Source organism: Acinonyx jubatus, chromosome D4 (assembly GCF_027475565.1).
Source record: "Acinonyx jubatus isolate Ajub_Pintada_27869175 chromosome D4, VMU_Ajub_asm_v1.0, whole genome shotgun sequence".
Lineage (NCBI taxonomy): Eukaryota > Metazoa > Chordata > Mammalia > Carnivora > Felidae > Acinonyx > Acinonyx jubatus.
This window is the reverse complement of record NC_069391.1, coordinates 13,392,379-13,407,418: the sequence shown is the minus strand read 5'-3', so window position 1 is coordinate 13,407,418 and position 15,040 is coordinate 13,392,379. Positions and strand designations below refer to the sequence as shown.

The 15,040-nt window shown below is 55.7% G+C and overlaps 1 protein-coding gene across 11 annotated transcripts in view; it reads left to right on the top strand.

The window, feature by feature from the left end:
• DAB2IP (DAB2 interacting protein) overlaps positions 1-15,040 on the top strand; it is a 186,933-nt gene that overhangs the window by 135,922 nt on the left and 35,971 nt on the right. The window contains exon 1 of one of the 11 annotated variants that reach the window (XM_053204685.1): positions 4,778-5,816. The exons of 9 other annotated variants lie outside the window; for them this stretch is intronic. In XM_053204685.1, the coding sequence (XP_053060660.1) occupies positions 5,647-5,816 (170 nt within the window). In that variant the 5' untranslated portion in view covers positions 4,778-5,646. Of the gene's footprint in view, positions 1-4,777; positions 5,817-10,811; positions 11,467-15,040 lie in introns of those variants that run through there. One more of the 11 variants, XM_053204686.1, reaches the window with a different exon arrangement.

Genomic DNA, 15,040 nt, shown 5'->3' with positions numbered 1-15,040 from the left:
AGAGAGGCTAGGAGCGTCAGACTCTGGCAGCTCTGTACAAAGATACGTGTAATAGACTCTTGGAAAACATTGGGTGGAAATCAAAGCAGATGCTTCTGTGCACCCTCTCGGAGCCGGGAACATCTAAGACCGGCGCTCCGGGGAACCCTGGCATGGGCTATGGGTGCCATCTTGTTGCAGAAGTGCTGTCTCCTTACGTGGAGAATTGTGGGCAGGATGTGGTCGGTCTACAGGCCTCTCCTTGTGTCCATCTTCTCTGTGGCAGAGGGCTGGGTCTTTCCCAAGTTCAGCCTGCTCTGGCCTCACAGGGCAGTACCTCTAGTTGCCCAGTGGCCGGGCTGGGATGAATTAGTACCTAGCCAGCCACTGCTGTCCCCCAGGAAGACACCCAGGTCACAGTGCCTGGTGTTGGAAACTGGGGGTGTTGCTGGTCCCAGGGGTACGTGGTAGGTGAGGGGATAGTTCAGGGAGGGTTTTAATTCCTTGACCTTTTAGGGATTTGGTGAAACTAGAGGGCCGGTCTGTGAACACGGGCATTGGGACTGGTGTAGACGTGATGGGGTGATGGCCACGAGGGCAGGGCCCTGCTGTCGTGGGGTGGGGACAGGACTTGGGGAGTGGGCAGTGAGTGACCTAGTCAGAGATGTGGAAGCTAGGCCCTGGTTGATGGAGCACTGTGAATGGAACGTGGGCCTTTGGGGGCAGGGCTTAGGGATGAGGGGACCTGGCCACCGGTCGACCCCAGAGTACTGCATGATAGGGGTCTAGCAGCCAGTCTCATAAACTGTAGCCACCCCTCCCCCTTGCCCCTTGGTAGCATTCAGTCCCTGGAACCCCATGCTGAGTGTTGCCCAGCACTTGGCACTGTGACAACCAAGAAAGAAATGCTGACTGTGTCTTATTGCAAGTTCGAGTAAATTTACTTTCTGTTTTCCCAAGGGGGCTTCACATGGGTGGGAATTAACTCCCCCGCCCCAAATACTTTGATGGGAACATTGCATTTTTGAGTGAACATGTGTCAACATCACTGGGGAGGAAAAGTTTCCAGGATTCTCTGCCAGCTGAAGTCATCACCACAAGGCACTGGTCGGGGACTTGGCAGATGGGAGTAATGGGGGAGGAGGTGGCGAAGGTGGGGAGCCCAGCTGGCCTAATGGGAGGTGTGTGAGCAGGTGGAGAGGAGGGAGGGAGTGGCTGTGGGCTGACACTATACATTTACCTCCCCTCCCTGCCCCCCCTCCCCATGCAAAACCAGGTGAGTAGGGAGCACAGAGAGAGGGACCGAGAACCAAGGCTCTGGAATGGTGAGCACTGGCATCTTAGACCAGAAAGACGGGGTGGGGGACCAGATTATTGAGCGGCCTGGAATCCCAGCTCCCACTACTAACAAGCTGTGTAACCTTGGACAGCTCTTCCAACCTGTCTGTGTTTCAGCCTCATTTTCGTGAAATGTCGCTGTGGCTACCCACGGCTTATGGCTCTCTGGAGGATTAATCGAGATAATGTATGTAAAAAGCCTAGCACCGGGCCTGGCACATAGCAGGTGCCAGGACACATTTGTTTGTCGGTGATGGTAAAACCACATAAGCATAGATGTGCTCACATAAATTAACAGCTGGTGTGCATTGCAGCTGCTATCCAGAGGCGGCCCTTAGTCTATTACCAAGTTTGTTTTTCACCTTCGGCAAAATAGGGCAGTTGTCTCAGCAGCTCTTGACCATGAACAGCCAGTCCCTGGGGCCGACTCTCCTGCAGGGCATCTGTCTCCAGTCCCGTGCCCACCTTTGTCCCACAGACTCATCCTCAGGCAGTGGGTGACATCAGCACCCTCCTCTAGCTGAGCCAGTTCTGGGCCGGTCAGAAAGGGCCTCCATCATCTGTATGGGCTCTGGAGAGAAGAGAGCAGTGGCCACAAGAAAGGTCCTCCCTCCTGGGTTGTGAACACGTCTCTCCCGAAGGGGATGTATAAGCACTGTGTGGAAGTGTTCCTTGACAATCTTGGGGCTGGCTCTTGCACACCGGGAAAGGGGAAACTCCTTGAGGGAGGAGGGTTCCAGAGTTCTCCAGAGAGCCTAGCCCAGTTGGTGAGACATCTTTAGCTCTAAAAGGTGATGCCACATCTGAGCTCTGAGCTTTCGGGAGAAAACTGGCCTGCAGGGTGTACATGTTCATCACCCATTTATTTGAGTCCCGGGACTTGGAAAACCAGAGCTGAATGGACCCCAAGGAGGGGGCCTGCCAGGGCACACAGCAGGACCCAGTGGAGCACGGGCAGGAGACAGGTCAGGAATTCCGGAAGAGGGAGGGGGGAGGTTTTGTACTTCCTGTTCCTGGGGACCCTGGGAAAGGCTTTCCAGAGGTGGGGGCAGTTAAGCTAGGTCTGGAAAGTTGAATGAGAATGGGAAGTAGGGGCTGGAGGGGAGGAGAGCCCCGGGAGCCAAGGTGGAGCTTGGAGGAAGGGCAGGGCATGCATGGGGCCGAGTAGAAAAGGCCAGCCCCAGGCTGGCTGCTAGTATGAAGGGGAGGTGCAGTGCAATGGGTAGGTAGGACCTAATGATTAGGAAGGCCTGGCTCACTGGAGGTGCTAGAACCGGGAGGGTCTGGATCCAGGCAGCCTCTGAAATCCCCCAAGTCACTGTGTGCTCTGTGCTTTTACGTATCATTCAAGTTGACTCTGAAAGGAGCTTCCAAGAGGTTATGCAGTCCTCTGAGCTGAGGCTAGAAAGGTATGGAGGAAGAAGCTTTATCAAAGCGGCTGGTGAGTGTGGGAGCCTGATGGGATTCTGACCGCAAATACAGGCTTGTTTCCTTTTTTTTTTTTTTTAAACTGAAGTATAGTTGGCATATAATATTATATTGGTTTCAGGTGTATGACATTGTGATTTGACAGTTATATATGTTATGAAAAGGCTATATTTCTTTCTGGCTTTTGACCCCCTTCTGTGATGGCTGTTGTGCTGAGAAGCCCCTGTCACAGGGGCCTATTTTGTCATAACAAAATATTAGAAGTAGGTGGGGCAACCGGTAGGATAGCTTCCTGCCTGGGGGAAATCTGGGAAGGCCTCCGTGAGGAAGAGGTGTTGGAATTGGAGATGGAGTCAGAGGACAGGATGGGTAACAGGTTGTCTGGGGCGAGGCACATCTACTTTCAGATGAAGCTGGGTCAACTTGTGCAAGTGGCCGAGTTGCTCTGGACTTGACTGCTTCATCGGTAAAGTGGTCACATCATTGGCCTTGCCTGTTTGAGCCAGATTGAGTTCAAGCAGGAGGTCTGTTGAGGGCCTGCACCCTAGAGGAGATGCTTGGGAGATGTCCTCTGTCCCTCCTTCCCGTAGCCTTGGCTGCTCTGGGAGCCAAAGGGGCTTCTTCTGCCCGAATATGGCCTCTCTTGTGACTACAGCCTCACCTCTCTCCTATTTTGAAATTTTCACGAAGACTTTGGATAGACTCAGACGAAAGCTGTGAGCTTAAGGAAGGGCCCCTCGGCCTAGGAGCCCCCTGGGCTCTGTGGGTACCTGCAGGCCTCATTGGCTCACCTGTGGCCAGAATCCCCTGCGGGAGCTGAGCCCAAGTGAGGACACAGCAGGGCACAGAGTGAGTTACAGACTTCCCAGTTTGGGGCTTCCCACTGCTGTGGTGCCACAGTCAGACCTCTTCAGCAGCCTTTGGTTCCCCAGTCCTGGCCCAAGTCCTGCCTGCGTGCACACAGGTGCTGGGCAGTCTGGCCCCTGATAGGAGTTCAGTTGTTTGCGGAGGGACTGGAGCAGGCCGAAACCACGGTGGACTCAACTGGGGCCGCTGGTGCCTCTGGATATAGAAGCCATGGAGTAGGCAGGACCCCAGGCTGGGGCTTTCTTCCCCCACCAGCCTCTCTTTCCATATTTACATGGAGGGATTGGGTACCATTATCTCATTGTATCAGGAAGCTGGGCGGCAGCACCCCCTGCCCCGTGGAGGCTTCGGGTGGGGGGGGGGGGCTGGAAGAGGAGGTGTTTCCTGTGTGTGGGAGAGGCTCAATATGTGGCCTTCTCAAGTGGAATGGAAAAGGGGGTGACTCCAGGCAAAAATGTTGGGTTGGCTGGGGATGCCCTTCCCAGGGGGATTTGCGTTTCAGTGAGGGCTATGTGAGGGTGGCTTGAGGATGAATCTTCAGGCCAGCGGGTGGGGTGGCACTTGGGCCCACGGGTCTGACCGGGGCTGTCTGCCCCCACAGTCTTCCCAAACCTGGGCAACTGACCTTGCTCACGGAGTGTCTCCTCCCTCCAGGCAGTTAATCCTACACCTGCCCTGCTGGTCCCACTCAGGATATGGGTGCTTTCCTACAGGAGAGGAACCGGGGGGGGGGGGGGGGGGGGGGGGGGACTTGAACCAAGGACGGAGTTCAAGCAAGGCCTGCTTCCTCTCGGCTCTTCTGCTCGGGTGATTTGGGTAGGCAAATCCCTTGCCTTGCCTGCACCTCCGCCTTTGTTCACACTTTAAAAATGTTTCAATGGAAGTGCGTGGTGGGAGGGGTTTGGGGGGGGCCGGGCTGCCGCTCGGAGCGGAGGAACCTGGGTGTGGCCTCCGCGGTGGCGGCGGGGGCGGGGGGGCGGCTGGAAAGCAGCGGAAGGTGGCTGCAGCCTGGGGCAGCTGGCCGCTCGGACCGGCCCCTGACGCTGGGCCTGAGAGGGGCGGGGCCTGGGAGGGGCGGGGCGTGCGGCTCCCTGCGGGCGGGCTCCCGGCCGACCGCTTCCGGCCTGGGGAGTGGGGCGTGGCGCCGCCCATTGGAATGCGCCGGGAGCCGCTCGCTGGTGGATCGGCACTTGGCGCGCCCCCCAAGTTACCCCACAAGACTTGCAAAGCTGTGGCTGGCCTGCTGCAGAAAGATACTGAAAGATATTCATTCAGCACACACTGATCCGAGGTGTTCCGGGCTTACCAGGGTGAACAGGTCCCTGTTCTTACAGACCTGACATTCTTAACGGTGGAAGAAAGAGGGGGGCCAAACATGATGATTTCAGATCAGGAAAAACGAAGCTGGGTGGTAACTTGGGGGTGGGGGTGGAAGTTACTCCTTTAGCTGGAGGGGCCAGGGATGGCCTCTTCTAGGATACTTGATAGGAGACTTGATATGAGACCGGAATGAGGCGAAACCAGCCTTGCCCAGAGCCAGAGGGAATAGCAAGTGCAAAGGCCCAGAGGCGGGACTGGGGCAGGATAGTGCGTTGGGCGGAGTCAGCACTGTATGGGAGGAGCCTGCAAGGGACCTCTCTGGCTGAGGCTCCTCCAGCTTCCTGGACCCGGAGCTTGATGCCAGGTCTGCACTCTGCCCTGGTGCTCCGGAAGACTTGCCTGTGGCTGGAAGCAACTGTTGGCTTTCTGGAGTCTTTCTAGATTTCTTGTACCTGGAGGTTGTGCCATGTGGTTACATGTATGGAAGACTGTAATTTTCCACTTGTTCCCTGGAGAACCCGGAAATCTCTAGATGTTGTCACCGTTGTTTTTTTTTTTTAAGTAATTTTTGAAATTTCAACTTGGAAGACAGATTCAGCATGTGCTTTGCGGGAAGGGGAAGCACACCTGAACACACCTCTTAGATGCTGGCCCGAGCTGAGAGGTCCCCTGATCCTGCTGGGAGAGGCACCCGGCTGCACACTGTTTTCGGGAATGGGCCTCTGTGGCCTCGGACTCCTTGGTGACAACCTTGGCAGGATTCTGGGCCGGGCCAGAGCACCTGCTCTGTGGAGACCCGGCCATCCTCGAAAACCAGATCTGGCTCCCAGGCCCCTAGTGTCCAGACCGGGGTCATTTGAGAGGCCTGCGCTTCCACTGCTAAGGTCTGTGGTGGGCTCAGTGGGAGGAAGGGGGCACAGGAAACTTCCTCCCTGGTGGGTGGGTGTGGCTCTGGCTGGAGGGTGTGGGGCTGTTGCTCCAAAGAGGCCCAGCTCCGGGACCCCATCTGCCCTCAGGCCAGGCTCTCCTGGGTGCTCTGAGGAGGTCTACTGTAACAGCTAGCCCAGGCCCCTTCTCGTGCTGGTCCTTGGGGACTGAATGGGAGAACCTCTCGGGGCTTGGGAAGAGTGAAGGTGCCGCCGGGGTTGCTAGGCTGGCTGCTCTCTTCTGGGAATCAGGCCCTCTTCTGAGGGAACTTCAAGTCTTTGTGGCAGGGTAGCGAGAGGCCCAGGAACATAGGACCAAGGAGGCCAAAACAGTCTAGGCTGTGGGGTGTCTGGAAGGTGATCCGGGCCTAGGGACCTGGCAGGGTTGGTGAGGTGGGCTTTGACCCCAAGCTGCCCAGTGAGGAGCCAATGAGGACCCTCGGGCTTCTGTTCTCTTAGCCTGGGGCTCCTCGCACAGGTGAGGAAAAGGGCAAAGCACTGCCTCTTAGAGACAGATTTAATAATCCTAGCCTGTGTCTCTGGCAGTTAGTATTGCAGGAGAGAAGCTTTACTCCTAAAACTTTTATTGATCCAGACACTAATAAAAAGTAAAGGGTTTTTTTTGGAGCAGGTTTTTTTTTCTTTTTTCCTACTAGCGCAAAGAACATCAGAGCCCTAAAACACAAATCTGTTTTCCTTCCTCTCTCTAGATTTGGAAGGGTGGGGGGTTTGGCCTTGTTCAGATTTCCTCTTCAAGAAGCCTTCCCTGACTGCGCAGACCTGTAATCATCCCTCTGTTTTCCAGCAGTTAACCAAAGCTGCCATTTGTGCCTGCTGTCTGTCCCCCAGAAGGGCTGGGGGGGGGGGGGGAGGGGGGCGGGGAAGGTGGGGGGAGTTGTAGAAGCCTGAGAACCCTCGGGCAGTGAGAGGCATCTGCCCTAGGAGACAGTAAAGGCTTGACTTCTTGGTCTTTCTGGATTTGGTTCTTTTGCTGCCTTGTTCTTGATTTCACACATTCTTCCTGAGCTCTCACACCAGGAGAGGGAGGGGCTCTCCAGAGTCTCCCTTAGGATGCAGAAATTCAAGACCCCGCCTGTGGCTGTGCTGGAGAGACAGACGATCATAAATAAGTGGAGAAACAATGTAATTCCAGATTGGGTGAAGTTGCCCTACTGAAATGTAAGTCAGGGATTTTTGTCTGCTTTGTTCAGCACCTGGATTCCCAGTGCCTAAAATAGTGCCTGGCACATAGTTTGCGCTAAATAAATATTTGCTGGCTGAATGAGCAGAATGCTATGAAGGAAACAAGTGTTTCAGTGGGGAGTGATGGGGGTGGGGCAGGACCTGTGATAGACGGGCTCTTGGGGAATAACTGAGTTCCAGGAGCAGCCTTTCCCAGACAGGGGAGGAACAAGACCTCCCACCAAGGGAGAGGCAAGTACAAAGTCCCCAAGGCGGGAAAGCAGAGGCTGCAAGGGAGGGGGGCGGGGGTTGGGTTTGATGGATGAGGTCAGAGTAGGCACCTGCCTTCCTCCACCTGGGGAAGAGTGTGGATTTATTCCGAGTGCTGGAGGGAGGGCTGGAAGGGTTTCTAGCCCAGGCGTTAAATAATCCGATTTGTGATTTGCGTTTCTAAATCATCCGTCTGGCTCCCTGGTAGGGAGCAGGGGCCAGGGGGGGTGGGGGGTGGGGGGGCGGTGAGGCTCCTGGCTGGGGCAGGCAAGGGAGACTTTAGAGGTGGTAGCAATAGGATTTGCTGATGGATTGGATCCTGAAGGCCAGGGAAAGGGAGGGCTTCTGGCTTTTGAGGCTCCTGAGACTCCACTTGGGACATTTCAGGCTGGAGCTTCTATGAGGCGTCCAAGAGGAGATGTCAGCCCAGCGTGCAGATGTGTGAGTCTGGAGCTCAAAGGACGGGAGGGCTGGGGATAGGATCTTAGAGGGGCCTTTGAGCACACTAGAGTAGGTGAAAGCAAAGGAGATGAAACCACCAAAGCAAAGTGTCCTCCTAAAGGAGAGTGCCCCCTTGGAGAGCAATTCCAGCCCCTGGAGGAAAGGGCGTGAGGTGGCAGGAAGGGAGTTGGGAGAACCTCAGTGTGGCAGGGAGGCTCTGGTGACCTGGGTTTCAGGGAGGGTGTGGGCTGTCCTCTGTCAGCAAGGAGAGGATGGAAACCGTGCCTGGCCTCGGCCCCATGAAGGCCCTCGGGACCATGGGGAGAACCACTGGGATAGGACAGGTGTGTTAGGAAAGGGCAGGAAGAACCGCCCAGTCCCTGGGAAGCAGGGGAGGATCAGGTGGTGGCTCAGACGTTCCTTCTTTGTTGGGTTTACCAGTGGCTGGAGCTCCCATCGAATCCTATAAGCAGAATCCTTGGAGGCTGATGCAGAGGGCTGGAGGGGCCCCCTGAAATGCTCTTTAGCGGTTCTCTGGGCTTTTCCTTCTCCCTCTCTCTGCAGGGCTCCCTAACTGCCCTGTAGTGGCTCATTTTTTCCTAGCCTGTGGGACCGCCTGTCCCTTTTCTTCCCCCTCTCCCTATTCGGTCTGTCTCTGGGTCCAAGGCCCCTAGAGAAGAACATTGTAGAGCTAGGTTTACTTAGAGGGTCTTTTCACTTTTCCCAGAGCACAGCTAGGGTTCATTTATACTGATAGCTTTGCTCTGGAAGGCTCCTTTGTGGTTTGGCTTCCAGAGAAGTTTGAGATCTTTTTCAGGGCATTTTGGTAGCCAAGACCTTGACCTCCCCCAAGGTTTGGCTGGCTGTGCGGGGAGTTTAGAAGGTGTTTGGCTTGGGGGAGGGACCCTAGGGTTGGGGACAACCTAAGTTCTAATGGTCCTCAGGTGGGTTCTCAGTATATGTTGAATGAATCAATGACACTCAGATATTTGTGTCCTTGGGCTGCTGGGTTGTTTTGTTAAATGCTTCCTCTGCATCTGGTTAATCAGTGTTACATCTGCTACCTGCAGGGGATAGAGTATTTCCTTGTTTTACACCTGGAGAAACTGAGGCCCAGAAAAGTGATAGGTCTTGTCCAGAGGTTATAGTTGCTAAGTAACACCACCAGAATTGCATCCCAGGCCTGCAACACTCCACCTCCCCCCCACCCTGACTCCCGGCAGTGAGACCATCCTTACTGACTAACCCTGTGGGTGAGGAGGTGATGGTGGGGTGTAGGGCACCGGGTCTCTCACTGCCCCTTACAAATAGTGGTCATATGCTCTGCCAAGGCTATAGGACATTCCTCCTGACCACCTTTTTCCTCTGGTGCTCCATATCCTCCCATCTTTTAGCACAGGCAGGCCTTGAAAACTGGTCAAGCCTTGGGGGCTCTTGGAGCCAAGGGAGCCCCCAGCTTCTTGGAGGCTGTTTGTGTAGCAGGTGTGGGGTGGCTTGTGTGGCTGTTGCCGAACTCCCCACAGGAAAGCAAGCTTGGCTGCCTAACATCCCATGGGAGACACCTGAGATGGAGCCTACCCCCTCAGTGGGGAGTGTGGGGAGACCGAGACCTAGAGAAGGCAGGGGTGGGCCTGGGTTCTCCCTGGAAGGATGAGGAGGAGGCCTTATGCTCCCTCCCAACAGGCCAGGTGGCTTTCCTCTGTTGCTTCCCTCCTCCTACCCAGCAGACCCCAGTTAGCCTGGGAGCAGTGCAGCACAGAGGCAGGCTGTTTACAGGTTTCTAAGGATTTGGGCCACAGCCCACCCTTTCCCAGTCTCCATGGCTTTCTGGCCTGGATGCTTCTGGGGGAGGGCAGGCATCTGGGAAGTTCTACAGGGTGGTCTTGCATAGTAGTCACTGAGGATTCCAGTTGGACCTCTGCCCCACCTTTTTAACAGGAGGAAACTGAGGACTGGAGAAAGAAGTGACTTGCCCAGGGTCACTACCCAGGAAGCCTTTTCCCACTTTGTGCCTCCTAGCAGATCCTGGGGCAGCCTCCTTCAACCTAGCTAATCCGGCTGCTCTTTCTTAAGTGCTCACTTTGAGCCGGGCCTTGTTCTGTAATTCATCAATTTCTCATAGCAACCCTGTTGTGAGGTTAAGTGCCCATTTTACAGAGGGGAAACAGGTGACTTGTCCACAGACACTCAGGTTGTAAGTGACACGGCCCAGATTTGAACTGTCTGGCTTCAGAGCCCGTGTTCTTAAACCAGCAGCCTACCCAGCTTCAAACTTGATTGATTACCAGACTTCCCAGAAACAGAAACAGAAAGGTAATCTTTGAAGGAGCTGGCCCTTTCAGAGTTAGGCCTGAGGACGCGGCCTGGCCTTGGCCTTTCTGATTGATAGAGGATGGCTGAACAGCACCTACAGTGTGCCCAGCCACTCCAGGTGCCAGGAAATGGCCCACCTTTCTTAGAGGGCTGGTTAGGCCAGGTACCAAGGCCCAGGCAGTGAGGTCTCTCCTTTCTTCCCCCCTGCCCACTTCTGTTCTAGCAGCTGGGCAGGCCCTGCCCACCCTTGGATCCTAGGGGCCTTAAGAGAGCCCCAAGTCCTGCAGCCCTACCTCCATTCTCATGGACAGTGGAAGGGCCTTAGCCAGCTTGCCTGAGCCCTGCGCTCGGAAGGACGGCTCTCCTCACTTGTCCCCACCTCTGGCCATACAGCCTTTCGGGAAAGGAATTCAGGGCCTGAGTGTCAGGTGCCCGTTCCTGCAGGGCTGTGGACCTGCCTCTTTCCTCTCCTTGACCTCCTCCTCTCTCCTTTTTCTGTATTTCACCCTTACCCAGCGTTTGTCTATCTCCTGCCGTGTTGTGTCCAGGCATGATTTCCAGTCTTTTCATCTGTAAGAAGGGAAACAATACAACTGGCTTCACAGGGTTCTGAGGCCCAGACAGAAAGCCCAGTGGTTGGGCACCTGCAACGAGTGAGTCCCCATGTAACCCCTACATTTTACCCACGAAGGAAAGATGCTAGTGGGTATGGAACAGGTGGGACCTAAGGGCCGGGGTGGGGAAAGCGGGCCTCCCTCCGGAGGGGCCAGGTGGGAGCAGGAAGCCTGGCTTTGCCTGGGCTCACCGGCTTTGCTGCAGCTTCCTCGATGGGGTCCAGGGAATGCTTGTCTGTGGAGTGGCTGTGTGGAATCCTGGGACAGTGCTATGAGGTGTGAAGCGCTGTGTCTAGCGCATAGTGAGTGCCTAAGAATTGTGGCTGCGGTGTCTGCTCTTAATTCTGCAGATGCAACCGCGTTTTGGGGTTTTGGGGGTTCTTCAGGTGAAATTTGGATTTTTAGTATTGTGCATTTTGTCTAGATCTTCCTGAGAAGCCCAAGGCCTCCATTCTGGTCATGACTTTGGGGGAGTTTTTTTGGTTTTTGCGGTCTTGGTTTCCTGTACCGAAAAAGGGATCTGTGCCTTTAAGTCCCCGGCAGCCCCGAGTGGGACACTGGCCCTTTAAAAGCACATTACAGAGAGTTGGAACTTAGCCTTTGTTTAACTAGCAGTGATTAGTCCCAGCGGACAGAGCTGGAGTGGTATGTCTAGGACCAGAGCGCCGTTGGACTGGCTGGGCCCGGTGGGGGACGGCGGGCAGACCGGTGGCTGGCGTGGCCCTCGGTTTCCCCCGGCTTGGCGATCCTGGTGATCCTGGTGATCCTGGTGGCCGTGCTGAGGGATGGTGAGTGGCCTGATTGTCCTGATCGGCCTGAGCGGAGGTTGGAATGCGGGAAGCTGCCAGCCCCAGGGCCCCTGACCAGTGTCCCGGGCCCAGGGAGACCCACGTGAGATGGATGGGAGGGAGCAGGCTGGGCAGAGAGGGGTTGTCACAGGTAGCGATCTTGGGGACTCTGTTGTTCTCCAGTGATGGTGTCTCTGTAGACATGTGCCGCCCGCCCAGAATGTGGAAAACAGATTAGCCCCGCCAAAAAGCGAAAAACTGAGAAGTGTTGCTGCCGGTTTTATTTTTTAAAGAGAGGAAATCCAGTGTCCGGTGCTTCTTCCCACAGTCAAATCTCGGGCCTAACTTCTTTGAGAACCGGGAAATGCTAGGAATGGCCGAAAAGTTTTCTGAGCGGAGGATCTTGGCCTTTGCTCTGAGTCGCCCCACCCTGGGCCCGGCTGGGTGGGGCCGGGCTGGGGTTGGGGGGCCATGTCATCTCCACCCCAGCCCCCCAACCCCGGAGCCGGGCTCCTCCGCCCCCCGCCCCCTGCCTGTGCCTGCTCCCTGATCCGTGGGCCTGCAGGCTGGGGGCGGTGGAAGACCTGGAAGGCTCTTCTGGGCCCGGGGTGTGTTCAGCTCCGGCTTCCATATCTGAAACAGCGGTTGGGAGCCAGGGTACTGTGAGGTGGCAGTCTTTCCTGGGGAAGTACCTCTGTCTCCAGAGGAGGCAGGGATTCAGCTTGTTATGAACTGTCTGGTGGAGGGATCGCGAGGGATAAAGGAGCCAGTGCTGTGAAGTGCTAAGCACTGTCCCTGGCTTGTTACAAGTCTCCGCGTCCCTTGGTCCCAGCCACCTTTGCTGTCACGACCGGGAGGCCGGTGGTGGATCGGACTCCTTCCAGCAAGGTGTCCTTCTCACCATTTGCCAGATGGGGGAAACCATCTACCCAGGGTCGCACGGGAGGTGACAAAGGCAGGGCTCAGTGTATAGTTCTGGTGACCCAGGGTTTCTGTAAGTTCCTTGAAAGTTGCTGCATGTGCTCATAGGATTTCTGTAGTTTTGGTGAAAGCCTGAGGCTTTGACAAGCAGCGAAGATAGTTTGGAGCTAGAGCCCAAATTGCCAGTCCTCCAGCCCTGCCCTGGTGGCTGTAAACTGTGACCTGGGGCAAGCTGCTGGACCCCTCCGAGCCTCCACTTCCCAGTGTGTGAGGGGGTGGGTGGTGTGCATGAGGCACAACCCTGGAGGGAGTTGTCGGTTTTGCGGGGGCATGTGTCGTGGAGGTGGTGGTCTTTGAGCCAGGATTGATGGGTAAAGAGAACTTGGCTGCTGGGAGCATTCCAAGCGTCAGTGGGCAGCCCAGTGCTGCTGGGTTGAGAGGTACCTGGGAAGCTGTATTTAAAAGCGTACGACAGAGGTGCCTGGGTGGCTCCGTTGGTTAGGTGTCCGACTCTTGATCTCAGCTCAGGTCTTGACCTCAGGGCTGTGAATTCAAGCCGTGCGTTGGGCTCCACGTTGGGTGGAAGCCTACGTGAAAAAATAAAGTATATGGCGTTACTGGTTGGAATCCTGTGCGCCAAGTGGCAAGTGACATATTGGGCTAGTTTATCCTAGAGTCAGCCAGTGCAGGTGGGAAAAGATGGTGGGATCTCAGCGTCTGGCATGTTGTCTGGCCTTGGAAGCCCTGCAAAGTCTTGAGGTGGCCGCGCTTGCGTGAGCATCAGAAGCCCACATTTAGGAGACCCTTTGGCTGCCTCCTGCCTTTCCCAGGTGTGGGGTGTCACAGGTGAGGCAGGCATTGTAGCGCCACAGGTGGCTCTGATGCATGGTCGCTAGGAGCAGGAGGAACTCAGCAGCTACACCCCAGTCTTTGACATCTTGAGTTCCTGCCTTTGTTGGTGGCCTGAGAGCCTGTGGCTGGCAGCCACCCTCTCCTGCTGTGTTGCTGCTGTTGAATGATCCTGGCTGTTTCCTGCCAGTTACAGTCTGGGAAGCAGAGCTCTGGTGTCCCACCCGCTGGGACACCCAGATAACGGGCTTTGGGAGGAAGAGGGAGCCGGGGTCCCAAGGTCCCCGGGCTCAGTGTTGGCATACTGGAGGCACTCAATAGCTATATACTGGGGCGCTGGATTAACTCAAACCAGCAGTGGGGGCATAAGCAGGGGCAGGAAGGGGCAGAGTGCCCAGGGAAGGGTAGAACCAGGGCTGGTCATAGGGCTCACTGCATGTCAGAGGTGGTGTCATCCCCATTTTACAGATGAAAAAACGGAGACCTAAGTCACGGAGCTTTGTAAGGAAGGAGACCTCACTACATTAGACTGGTCATCAACCAGCATGGTGCCAGGAGCTGGGGCTGTGGTGACAAATGGCTGGTCGTAGGTTGAGGCAGGAAGCTTGGTGCCCAGGAATGGGGGAAGGACAGTCCCCACATCGCCTTGTCACCCTAACCTGAACAACTTGCACAGAACAGAAGGCCACATGGCATGGCGCTTGGGTAGTGGGGGGAGGGGATGAGAGGGGAGAAGATGCTGCCTGTGCCCCGCCCCCAGCCCCCTCCCTCACATTCCTTGGAGGGGCCAGCTGAACCTAGGAGGGCTTCCTGAAGGTAGAGAGCTGAGAGGAATTAGATAAGCCAGAGGGGAAGTGGCTTCCGTGGGATGGAAGTCCTTGGTTTTCAGCTCATTTGTTTTTAATTTCATCATCTTTACCCACTTGGGTCATGAGTCCCCAAGGCCGGAGGCAGCTGTTGGAGGTATTTATGGTTGCTGCTTGGGGGGGGGGGGGACAGGAGGGGGGCGTTGTTGGGGAACCAGTCAGAAACCAGTCCCATACTCAGTTGTGTGATCTGCGGGACCAAGGGGGTGGATGGGTGTGTTCACATGTGTGAGAAGGAGACAGGCACAGACTCAGCTCGCGGGGAGGGAACACCTCTGCCAGGGCCTTGAACCATTCTCAAGAGTCGTCTAAGTGGAGAAGGTGGGAAGGGCATTCTAGCACAGGGCCAACCTGTGTGCCGCGGGGTACAGTCCGGGTCCTCTGGGGCCTGCCATGTCAGCGCCTGAGGCCCGGGTCAGAGCTTTGGGTGCTGTGCTCCTGGGGCTGGGAGTGGGGGCTTTACTGGGGGAGGATGAGAGAGGCCGAGGGTTTGAGGGTGTCACCCTCGATCTTTCTGAGCACCCTGGCTAGGCTCTAGGCTGTTTCTCCTGGGGACCAGGAGCAGGAACAGGCCCAGATCTCATCCTATTCAATGAGTGTTGCTCAGATTCTCTTCTTTTAAAATTCAGGGCACTTCGCTGTTCTACTGAGGTTTATGAATGTTTAAAAACTGCTTTGCGGTCCCCAAAGTAATTTGACAAGTCTGACAGCTATTGATTAAAAACCCAAAATTATTCAGGCTGCAGGATGACTTGGGGGATTAGATGGAAAGTTTTTTGTTTCTTCTCACTCTGCATGCCCCTTGCCCCCCCAGCCCCCCTAAAAGAAAGTAAGATGTGTGGAGGTAAATGTGTTCCCGAATGCTTTTTGAAAACTCCGTTAGGGCTGCAGAACCACACCGGAAATGGTGGGGGTGGGGGGTGGCCAGGACACCGAGG